General features: G+C 40.5%; 1 protein-coding gene across 1 annotated transcript in view; it reads right to left on the bottom strand.

The window, feature by feature from the left end:
• TXLNG (taxilin gamma) overlaps nt 1-12,735 on the bottom strand; it is a 47,073-nt gene that overhangs the window by 3,868 nt on the left and 30,470 nt on the right. Inside the window, exons 4-9 of the mRNA XM_012656636.1 lie at nt 10,655-10,825; nt 9,197-9,391; nt 5,967-6,086; nt 4,223-4,297; nt 2,362-2,454; nt 280-375 (exon numbers count right to left, since the gene is read on the bottom strand). Of these exons, the coding sequence (XP_012512090.1) occupies nt 280-375; nt 2,362-2,454; nt 4,223-4,297; nt 5,967-6,086; nt 9,197-9,391; nt 10,655-10,825 (750 nt within the window). The remainder of the gene's footprint in view (nt 1-279; nt 376-2,361; nt 2,455-4,222; nt 4,298-5,966; nt 6,087-9,196; nt 9,392-10,654; nt 10,826-12,735) is intronic.

Below are 12,735 nucleotides of genomic sequence, written 5' to 3'. Positions count from 1 at the left end.
TGAGAAGCCACTGCTGGAGAAGAAAGCAAAATCTAGATGCTTTACAGCTGTCTCCAGCGCAAGCCTGGGCTGACTGGGCAGTAAGCAGCTCAATCCCTCCCTGGGGGCCCAGCACCTAAACCAAGCTTAACCGCCAGGAAAGACAGCACTCAGTAACCCCTCCCACCCCAACTCTGGCCAGGGTCCTCAACTGTCCGTGTCCCCTGCCCTATAGGTACCTGAACTTACGAGTCCCCAGGACTAAGACTACGCCTTAGTCGCAGGAAACCATCATCTCACCTCTTCAGCCATCTGCAGAAGTGCTTTATTATTGTTTTCCCATTTGGTACGCCATATTATTGTTTCTTTTTCCAGTTTTTTAATTTTCTTTGTCATCTGTAAATCAACACAATTGCACATTCAAATTCCAAGTTCCATTTCTTATCTCTACACTCCATGCCACCATACAAAAATGTCTTAATGCCCGTCCCCTGCACCTGCCTCACCCAGCTGACAGCTGTGCCTGTCTGTCGGTAGCAGAGCTTATCTCAGAAGCTCCTGGGGCGGAACCAAAATAGGGGTTTTGTATTATGAGAAAAACAAATTTAATCTCAATTCCAGAGGCAGTAACACACTCTGAACTCTATTAAGGCTGGAGGTAGCAAGAGACAAGTCCTGCTCCCCAAGTTGTATGAAAAAATGTCCATGGGTGTGAGTTTTCTGTCCATTAAACTAATTCCTCAGATTCTTGGGATGAATGATTTTCAGCTCCACAAAAGATGAAGAACTGATGCTCTACCACAACCTCCGACATCAGCTTCAAACCAGAGGCAGCGTAATTTAGTAAGACTCCAATGACCAAGAAGAAGTAGTAAATCCGTGAGCTTTGGTCATCCTCACAACCCATAAGACTGTTTTACTTCACATTTTGCTAAAGTAGGTCCAAAAATCAGGAAAGTGTTCTTAAGCCTATGCTACCAGAACACAGTTTTCAGAAATTCAGAATGAGATTTATCTACGCCTGTCAGCCACATTGGCAGTGTTCCTTCATCCATCGCGGACTGCACACCAGCCCCGATCCAAGTCGGGCACTGAGCCAGGTGCCGGTAAGGGAAACAAGGGCAAGACAGCCAATGCCTGTGCCTTAGGTAATCACCCACACAACTGTGCCGCAAGGCAAGCTGGGACAAAGGCTGCGGGAAGATCGGGGTTGAGAGCTGATCCACAGTCCAGTCCCAGAGGATTCTCCAGAAGGATAGCAAATTTGGGAGTCCCCACCTGGAACTCCGTTCCACCTCAATAGTGAGCCCGGGCTGGACTCCAGATGACACTTCTGCTGTGCCTGACGGCTCCCCCTCGATGGGAGCCTGAAAGGACTGGCAGACAGAACTAATCTGCTGCTCATGGAATTCTCCAGATTACTAGGTCTAAAAATACCTAAAGATGGTAATTTGAGCACCCTTCAACCACATGATAATTGAGCACATGTTAATGTGCCGAGCACTGTCTGAAATAGTCTATTTTATGAAGGGTGGGTCTTTTTTTATACCATTTTTAACGATGAAGGAACAGAAAGACACGGAAAGGTTGAATAACTTGCCATAGTCACACATTGTATGATAAAACTGGGACATCAACCCAGAGCACACACCCTCAACCACTAGGTAAACTCTCACAGTCATGACTAACATCTGTCGAATTGCTGACAAGCTGCCAGGCACTACTGTACTTCTCCCAACACCATTTTTTAAAGTTCCCCATTTTATGGGGAAGATGCCAAGTAAAACAAGGGTAAATGGATGACTGGATAAATATATATGTACAGAATTGGTTCTTAGTTTGAGAGCCAGGATATCTCTTTCCTTAACATAGGCCGGAAAATGCAACAAAAGCCGATGAATTGCTTTGGATGGGGGAGAAAATTCAGTGAGAGTGAAGTTAAGAAAAAAAGCTAAAGATAGGTAGAAACAAACACTGATACATTTATCAATTAATGATAATATGTATTTACTTTACTGGACTTGGATATCTTTAAATAATTGAATCTCCCAGGACAGAGTTTTGTGAAAAGACTGAAAAGTGATCCTGTAAAGTGATTAAAACAAATCAAACAACAAACCAAAAAAACCCCACGACTTTATTTCTAATGACAAATCATATTAAATAGAGGATTTCACTGTAATAGAAATAGAATGAATTCCAAGAGCACAGAGATCATTAGCTACTCAGGGTACTTTGAGGGCAAAATGACCGAAAATGCCACTGGAGGATCAGAAAAGATAAAAATTAAGACAATATCACAACAAACTCACCCATGTAATAATTAAAAGAGCTTATATAAATTCCCTTTTATGTCATATTCTACTGAAAATATGCAAATACCTTTTCCATTTCCTGCCTGAAAGTTGTAAACAGTTCATTGCTTTTTGCCATGGTAGTCTGGAATTCTTCAAACTTATCCATATAAAGAGAAAGCTATAAAAAAAAGTATGAAATATTCTGAGTTCCATGTAAACAATTCAAATTCCCAAACTTTGAAATGAACATAATATGGTTAAATGTGATTTACTGGTTATAAGTGATAGAAATAAGAACAAATGCACACCCAATCCTGGGACACCAGACACAGATGGCTAAAGTTCTAACAACCCACAGAAATGCATTAAAACTTAGGAAATAACATGGTAAGCGCAGAGAATGAAATACTCTTGGGAAGGACGGCCACATTTAGGTAGCAGGAAAAGGAGGTGACACCAAACAAAATGATGACTCAGGGTGGCACAGATCACAGACAACAGAAGCTACACTGGTGACAGCACAACAGAATCGGAGCTAGCCTGGGGGCTTGGTAAGAGGGCCCTCTGTGACTTCTACTGCAGCATTATCAATGACTCCCACGTTCAAGAACATCGTCCAAAGCCATCTGTAGACTTTACACCTTCTCCACATTGATTCTCGTCCTCATTTACCTGGACAACTGAATGTATTGGGCTGATAAGTGAGGGGTTCAAATCTCCTAGACACTTTCTGGCATGATCATAACTTACGGTGAAAAGTTGCAAAGATTTCCGATACCTCACACCTCTTGAATTTTCACTCTGAGTTAGGCTAGCTTTATAGGAAGTTAACATCACCACACTGTAAAACTTGCCCAAAGAAAAACAGCACTCCACAGAGATGCTCGTGAAGATTCATGCCAGTCTCTATGAATCAGTGTATTTGAAAGCTAATTTAGAGTGCTTAAAGAAACTTATTATATAATAAACCTTTAAAATAAGTTAATACTTTTTCAATAGAACATAATGTAGTTTTAACTGAAAAAAGGGTGAATTATAGGTACACACACCTAATTTTGCCTGTCTATAAAGACATGGGAAGTCTCTCCTGTACCTTTTCTTTGAGTAAGGGAACAGCACCTGCTACTCTCATTCCATGCAAGGCAACCACACAGAGAGATCCAAGAGGGCAACCCTGTAGGACCGGGACTGAAAGGAGGGAGGGCCCTGATTAAAAACACCACCACCACAACTCTACCTGGGAGCACACTGTGTGGTCCTATGCAGGGTTTTTTCTTTTCTTTTTTTTAGAGACACGGGCTCACTCTGTCACCCAGGCTGGAGTACAGTGATGCAATCATAGCTCACTACAGCCTTGAACTCCTGGGCTCAACCAATCCTTCCGCCTTAGCCTCCCGAGTAGCTGGGACTATAGGCACGCACCACCTCTCCTGGCCATATGCAGTCTTCAGAATAGGTTATGTACTCATAGCACAAAATTCTAAAGGTGTTAGGTTAAGCTATACAAAATTGCCATTTTATAGGTCAAAGAAGTCAAATATTCTTGACTTCTTTTGCAATTTCATGTGGTTCAACTTGATACGGAGGAACTAAAATCTGGAGGTTTATCAGTTTTCCTTCAGCAGGAAATTAGGTGACACACGTGAGAACAGACTGAAAAAGAAAAGAAGTATCTAGATTGCCCAACCATCCAAGTCTGCCCCGAGACCAGGGATTTCCTAGGACATGGGACTTTTAGTACTAAAGCCAAGGAAGTCCTGGGCAAACAGGGATGAGTTGGTTACTCTAAATGAAGTGGAAAATCCCAAAAGGGACATGTGATCTCCTCCTCAGTTCTGGTCAGCTCTGGCTGGGAAAAAGCAAAACCATCTTAGAGGAGATTCAAGGTATGTATCAAATGAACCATGGATTTTTCTTACAAATTCTATCTTCTGCTGCCAAGTTACCTGCTGTTTTAGTTGTACTTCTTGCTGTTTCATTTGTTCGTATTTGTGCCTGGATTCTGTTGCTTCTTTTAATAACTAGAAAACAGAAACATTCTGGGAAAATGCTAATAGTAATTACAAACATCTACAATGCTGAATGACCATACAGTTAGGCTTCATCCTTCTGCTCACTATTTTAGCAAGAACCACAAGTCTGTAGATGAAAATATTGTTTCACAAACTGCCATTTATCTGTATCTTCGATCTGTCCCACTTGTTAACACAGGAATGTAGGAATAATCTTTTACTGCTAAAGCAGAAAAAGTACCCTGGAGACCTAATAAGGTTTATAAAACCAGAGTTAAATTGTATTTTAGGTGAAAATAATCACATGTCTAGTATTAGCAGAAAACATGGCTAGGAATCTTGACATTACCCGGGTGACTTAGAAAGCCGCTCTACTCCCTGAGAGGCAAGATGAGGAAGGGGAAAGGGTACGGAGCAAAGCAATGAAAACCACACTTAGTTCCTGAGCACTTTTTTAAAAAATCGTCCCCAAGTGGGGACAGGTGCTTTCATTTATACACAGTACTTGGGTTTTCAAGAAAACTACATAGTAGAGCTGCATAGTAGACACTTGTGAAAATCAGTCCTTGAAGGAAACTGTCACACACATAGTCCAAAGAAGCCTTGAAAAGTCCTATTGAAAGTACACACGTGCACACGTGTACGTGTGTGTAAAATTTATACTCCAACTTTGGACGTGATAACCATTTTTCAGTTGAGCACTGAATACCATCGTCAGTTCCTGTGAAAGGACCACACTGGGAAAACTGTGTCTCTCTGGGCCCTAGACTCACACTCAGCATGACACGTTCGCATCACGAGGGCCACGCAGGAACTGAGTCTTCACTCCGTACTCACCTTGGGGCCTTGGCCACGTGAGTGAACAATGGGTCAAACAGTCCAGGTTACTACAATCATTTCTTACTTTTATTATCTTTTTGGATAAGCACATATAGTTGAATTGGCACGTATTAAATATACATACCTAATGAGATTTCCACTGTATTCACAATTATTGACAGGCAATATAATGTGAGCATAACACTCTGGAAACAATGCTGAGTGATTAGGGTATAGAGAATTCTGTTAAAATTTTATCAGAAATGATACCAGGGTAAGTAAACAAATGGTTTCCCTAGTTTCAAGTTACTTGTTTAAAAAAAAAAAGTGACCATATAGAGGAGACCTGTGTTTGGTAAGCTTGTTAAACTGAATTACCAAATTTAATATGCTAAATACCAGCACAATTCCTGAACCTGATGACCACTACCTAAGAAGTGAAATAAATGCTCTAAGCATAGGAAAAAATCAAGCAAGTGCAGGTCTTTCCACTGACATGGTCTAATCTCTCCAATATATTTTCTATATAAAAAGTTAAATACAAACAAACACCCGAATGCTTTCTAACTTGCTCTCTCTTCCTCTCTTCTCAATCTAGAGCAAAAAACCAACCAGCATGCCCCAGGTGCTACATTAAATGTAGAATAAGTTTAAGCATTTTAAATGGCTTTGGTTACAATTTTGGCAATAATTTCTCAAGAAGTAGAACTGATTATACTTAAACAAAAATATACTGTACTTGGGAGATGGACACTTTAAATACTCTGACTTCATCACTCTGCATTATACACATGGAACAAAATTTTACATGTACCCCATAAATTTGTACAAATAAATAAAAAAAAGAAGTAGAACTTACAAACTCTCTTTCTCTCTGATGTTTTTCATCAGCTTCTTTTATCAGCTGTGTCGTCTGCTGAAGTTTGGCGTCCACAAGCTGTTGTTGCAGTTCCTTATGTTTGAACACTTTATCAATATGCTACGGGAAGAGTAAAAATTCTTCTATCACTTACGGAAGAAAGGAACACAGTGGGGAGGAAACAATACAAGTTACAACATCCTGTTTACCCTGCTTTCCTGCTAATACCACTGTAGCTAAGAACACTGGGTCTTTCTGCCCCTGTGCTAAAAGGAGTGACTCTGCAAACCATCCCACACCCACAGGAGCACTGCCCTCTCACTGCTGCCCCGTGCCTGGCCCTGTCAAAGGTGGGCTAGCCCCGTCACTATAGTGCTTTGTACTTCCTGTTTCTGCCCTACACTGAAAATAAGGCTCAAACTGCATCAAGATAAAGAGATCAAACTATTACACCCATACATCATGTACACAATTCCTTTTTTTCTCCCCATTACATTTTCTCAAGTTTCTCAGCCAGAGGCAGCATGGCACGATGGTAGGAATGGCCCAGGTCAAACCCTGGCCAGTATGTGGCCCGGGACAAATTCCTCCCCATGCTGAAGCTCATTGCCCTTGTCTGGACAGGAGATACTCACATCTACCTTACAGAGCTGTAACAGTAAATGCAATGGTTGAGCTACGTAAGGTTCTTGGTGCCTGGCACACATTAGACATGTGGTAAAAGCTCAGTGTCTGCAAACAAAATTGCTAAGTGGTTACTGATGTATAGTAATACCACTGGAACAATCCCTTCTCAGCTGGAGAGGGGAAAATGCTAGCTGGTAATAAAGGTAGCCTAACTAAGTACTGAGGAGAGTACAGCAGATGATTGATCTTCACCTGCAAACAATTTGATTATTAATTATCTCCTGACCAAAGAAAGAACATTCTATAATATTAAAAATAAATGAGGCTCACAAGTAATATGATTTAAAATATCTAATGTTTAAATTCACTACATCTATGATGAGGCAAACTGTCATTTTAAACAAGAATAAAAATCATTTTTTAAAAATTGAGGGCTTTAGGCCGGGTGCGGTGGCTCACGCCTGTAATCCTAGCTCTCTGGGAGGCTGAGGCGGGCGGATTGTTTGAGCTCAGGAGTTCGAAACCAGCCTGAGCAAGAGCGAGACCCCGTCTCTACTAAAAATAGAAAGAAATTAATTGGACAACTAAAAATATATAGAAAATATTAGCTGGGCATGGTGGCGCATGCCTGTAGTCCCAGCTACTTGGGAGGCTGAGGCAGGAGGATCGCTTGAGCCCAGGAGTTTGAGGTTGCTGTGAGCTAGGATGACGCCACGGCACTCTTAGCCTGGGCAACACAGTGAGACTCTGTCTCAAAAAAAAAAAAAAAAAATTGAGGGCTTTATAATCTAATAAAAAGAGAATTTAACCTCTAAGACAAAAAAGTTTCTTCAATAAACACACTGCAAGAATAAAAAAGAAGAGGAAATCTATATTTTAGAGACTTGAGACATATAAACCAGTGAAATGGATGGACTTTATTTGGATCTGTTTGAAACAATTTCTTTTTTAAAAAGGAGACAATCTGAAAAATTTGAACAGTGACCAGATATTTAATATTAAATAATTAACTTTTCAGGTGTGAAAACTGTATTGTGGTGATGCTTATAAAGAATTCTTATCTAGGTTTTCATAGTAAAGATTGGAAAAACAAAAAAGAAAAGAAAATGAAAGAAAAAAATAATTAAAAAAAAGAATGCTTATCTTTTTGAGCTACACAGTCAAATACCTATGAATGGAATAATATGGCACCTTGGATTTCCTTCAAAATAATCCAGGGGAGTACAGATGAAATTATGATTTCATCTGCTGAAGCCAGGTGATATATTCTCTCTCTACATTTTATTAAGCTTGCAATTTTCCATAATAGTAAGTTTAAAAAAAATAAAAGGCAAAAGACTATGAAAGTCATAAAAATAAAACCTTTTTTAAAACTAGCAATTTTTGAAAAGCTATATGTAAAACTAGAAATTAATATAAAGTTTGAGTTGAAAACTGGATGAAGTAATATAGAGATGCCATGATCTTTTTTTAAAATTTGAATCAGCAATCTTTTTCTTTTTTTTTAAAATGGATAATTCCAGAAATGAATCAGCAATTTGAATCCATTTCTGTAAGGTATACAACACACACAAAAGCACAAGATTGTATTAACTTTAAAGGCATTTAAAAGACCTAAAACCTCTAAGCCTCTAACCCTGTCCATCTGACCTCTAATCTAAAAATAAGGAACTTTAAAAAACAGGTTAGCACCGATTTCCTTATCTGGACACCACCTTTGAACTTCCAGACTAGATTGTAAAATAATTGCAAAAGTCTTCATTGGAGGCCGATGGCCAAGTTCAGCAGCTGTGGGTCCTTCCAGTAAACTTTTTACTTCAACGCGTGTATGTGTGAGGGCTTAGAAATAGGTTCTAATAGTATGAAACCCTCATTTAAAACAAAAACAACAATCACAACAAAAAACTGACTTTGGGAGGCCAAGGCAGGAGGATTGCTTGAGGCCAGGAGTTGGAGACCAGCCTGAGCAACACAGCAAAACCTCATCTCTACAAAGAATAAAAAAAATATTAGCCAGGCATGGTGGTGCACATCTGTCGTCCCAACTACTTGGGAGGCTGAAGCAGGAGGATTGTTTGAGCCCAGGAGTTCCAGGTTATAATGAGCTGTGATCTTGCTACTGCACTCTAGCCTGGGCGACAGAATGGGACCCTGCCTCTGGGGTGGGGGGGGCAGAATCTGAAACATATGTATACAGGTGTAATGCAATGGTAGTGGACACTTAATAGATTGTCATAGATGTCTAAGATACAGGGTATTCTGGGGCCAAATATTTATTCCTTATTAGGTCTGGATAAGGGGAAACCATCTGTATGCCAAAATTGCAATCTTCCAATATCACGTGGAAGACAAGTAGTACTTAACATGTCCCCTAGAAATTACACCTCACCTGTCCAAATTCAGTGACTTCAGGGCCATCAAGTGATGACTGCAATTAGTCATTTTGGTGGTGTGGTGCCTGATTCTTTCCCATTAAACAACTGACTTCCACTATACATGCATGAAAGTTATAAAACATCCTGTGACAGTGATTTTACATTAGTAGTGAATGGTGAAGATTTTGCTAATCCTGAGAAGCTGTTGAAACAAACAAACGCTGGTACCTCTTCCCTCAGTGCGTACTGTTCAATGAGCTTCTTCAGCTTCTCTCCCAGTTCGATGTTCTCCTGCCGGAGCTTGGCATTGTGGATGTCATGCTGCTCCAGCTGGGCCTGGATTTCGTTTAAAGTAATCTGGAAATGTGTAGTTGCTTCTTTACGTCGTTCTTCTTCCTCTCGTGCCTGCTGCATATTTTCCTCCTTATTATCCAAAATAATTTCGGTTAATGGTATAGACCTAAAGATAAAGATGCTCACAAAAGCAGCTGCTGTGATATGGGTTCATTTACTGCTGCCCCACCGTGTTGCTTCTGAATTACAATTGTTGCCCCTTATGTATGACCAGAAGGCCCTCACGTAAAAGCAAGCACTTTTGCCTAAGTAACCAGAGACATACACACACCGTCCTGCTGTACAGTAAGCGCAATGTGACTATCTAAAGTTCACTCTACTGTCCCTCCTGGCTGGTCATGCAGTGCATCAGCGTCACACCTTCCACACTCTAGAGGGCAAGGGACAAATGGAATCCTTATTTTAAAAAGCTTACTTTCAACTCTTGCTGGGATACAAGTGTGAAAAGACCTGTACGTGTCTAAACAGTTATCAGCCCACTCAAACTACTGATTTATCATGGGAAAAAAATACCACCTGCTTTAAGATCTCAATCAAGGGTTCAAAAGCGAAGAAGAAAATAATGACTCCCATATCAGGTGAAGATCCATTTTCAGAGTGCTCCTATATTCTAGGGCCTTGGGGATTTCTTTGGGTGGTGGGAAGGTATTTGATCAGAGATCCTGCTCAAAGTCATACACAACTGTACACAAGGACAGGCCCAGCCCATTCTCACAGGCAGATTCCTTCCTGTGGCTTTGCTCTTTTTCCCTCTTCCCCTGGTGACACCAACTACTCTTTGGGTACCTGTTCCCTCTTTCTTTATAACCAGCCAAGGTGTAAGTGCCATTCTAAAAGTAGCCACCGAATAGCTGGGAGTGGGACTCAGGCAATGCAGCCATAATATCCACCCAAGAGTTGAGCAGGAGTTCTCCCTTAAACTCACTTTAACTCAAGTGTGTAACTAGTTTCTCACTTTACAGCAGCTTTTCCTACTTGGTGATCAGCTACATCAGCGGTCAGCAGAAAATTGGCAACTCTAAGCTTCCTATAAGCCATGGCTCTAAGCAGCAGAGCCATAGGCAATAAACATCAACCCCATCTAGACTCCCTGTGACCAAGTATGAGGTAACTAAGGAGCTTTTCCTTGAACAGGGAACCCAAACTTCCGTAGTAACAGTTGGTCTTTCATTTACAATGGCTTCACACATGGCATCAGCCCAAACAAAAGAGAAAGCAAGGCAGTATCTCTGTCTCTAAGTAGAGACAAGAATTTATTTCAAATAGGTACATGGTGATTATAAATCAGCTAAGTTAATCCCTCCCGAAAAACAGAAAAATAAACCAACTAACCTTTAATGTCTTATTGTGACGCTGAAGTTCCCTGCAAAGAGACTCTAGTTTGCTTCTTGCCAAGATAGCCTTGCTGTGTTCACTCTGCAAGTGAACTTTCTCTTTCACAATCTGCGCTTGCTTCTTCTGCAGAATCTTCATTTGCTTCTGAACATTCCTGCTCTCCTCCAGCTAAAATTAACAAGCACTTTACATTTAGGAAGTATGGTAAAAACCTGAAGAGTTATGGCTGGAAGAATTATAATAACAGCTAAGGAACACATTTTCAAGAAGCCAAATAAATGTGGTATAATATTTTATTTAAATTGTTTCATGCCATGCTATGCTGCCAACCTTCTCTCTTTTCCATTTATGATAGAAAAGTGAGCAAATTTAGGGTAGGAAAAATAAATCCTAAATCTTTTTTTAACCCTTTAGATCTATTTAATTTTCACAACAACCCTATATTATCCATGTTTTATAGAAGAAGAAATGTATCAGCCCAAGATTCCGTAATAAGCATTGGGTGAGGTGGGGATTTGAACCTGGAAGCCTGAATCACTGGCTTTCTTGACTTCCATATTGACCTGCCATCCCCTGGGGTCCTTGATTTTCTACCAACTTGCCTAACTCCAGACACTGACCACAGCTCTTCTTCCTGGTTTCAACTCAATGACGCAGCAGACAACGTGGGCTCCTTAATTTCCAGCTACAATCCTGTGCTTTTTGAACTGACGATGCCCTTCAACTGGATGCCTCCTGCCCCAGAAGCTTCCTAAGGTCCACTGGCAACACTGCCCAAGTGTTCTGGCCTCAACCCTTTGGAAAGTAAACTAGCCCTCACTCTAGCTGAGACCTACTCCGATACTGAAGGCTAGGATTAAGTCAGTTCTAAAGCCAGGCATGTCCTGAATTGCTGTTTGCTGGGTGATTGTCTAGACTATTTCCTACCTATTACAAGACCCGCTGAAATCCAAATATAAAATATCGGTTTATTGTGCTTTGTCTCTTTAAAAAAAAAAAAAAAAAACCCATGTTTTAGGAAATCAACACCAAGTGTTACTATTCTAAAAAAACACCCACAGGCTACTACTGTACTGAACCAGTCATCAGAATTCAGAACTCAGTAAGCAGCACTCAGGGTTCTTTGTGTGTGAGAAAATTGCTGCAATTTTAGGTTTGCAGCAAATGAGTCTATTTCAAGGTGAAATCAACATTAACAGATAAGATGGCAGCCTCACTGACCTTTCAATAAAGCTTCTACTGAAGAAGAAAATGTTGCTGAGTCACAATTTCAAGAGCAAGAGTGACATCTTGTGGCCCATGAAAACATATCAAGCAACCTTACAGGCAATACACTTACAGATATCAGAAACACCTTTACTGAAATTCCTGCAGGAAAAACCAGTTTTGGTATAATGATGTTGTAAAGTAATCTTACTAAGTGGGTGGCAGCACAGGCTCTGCACACACTAGCAGTAACTTCACCTGGGCATGCAGCTCCCCTGTCTGCCCTGACTCTGGGTCACCACAATGCTGAATCCGTACTCATTATTCCTTTGCTTTCCCTTTTTGTTATTTCTTCTATGTGTAGTTCTAAAAAAAATAATAATCATCTTTTTGGTTTTAACTGTTTTGACTTTATTGTGGCCAGTGCAACTGAGGAATTGAATTTTTTTTAGTAAGTATTAAATGCAAACCTTTTTATTTCTCTTACAGATGCACAAGCAAAGTAAGATGCAAGAACATAAAATGCTTTGCCTAAGGTCACTTAGCCAGCTAGTGGCAATGCTGGCATTAGAACCCAGGCATGTCTACCAAGAACTGAATTTTTTACTTTCTTTAATTTACATAAATTTAACTTAAATAGCCACATGTGGCTAACAGTTACCATCTTGGACAGCACAACTCTAGATTACATTGCTAGGGCTCATCCAAATTGTTGGCATGTAGCTATACATCAGGGGTTAGTAAACTTTTTCTTAAAAACATAAAATCATTCTTAGCTCGGGCCGGGCGCGGTGGCTCACGCCTGTAATCCTAGCTCTCTGGGAGGCCGAGGCGGGCGGATTGTTTGAGCTCAGGAGTTCGAGACCAGCCTG

This window comes from Propithecus coquereli, unplaced genomic scaffold (genome assembly GCF_000956105.1).
Source record: "Propithecus coquereli isolate 6110/MARCELLA unplaced genomic scaffold, Pcoq_1.0 Scaffold513, whole genome shotgun sequence".
NCBI classification, from domain to species: Eukaryota; Metazoa; Chordata; class Mammalia; order Primates; family Indriidae; genus Propithecus; species Propithecus coquereli.
Note: the sequence above shows the minus strand (reverse complement) of the source record. Positions and strands in the feature narration are given on the sequence as shown.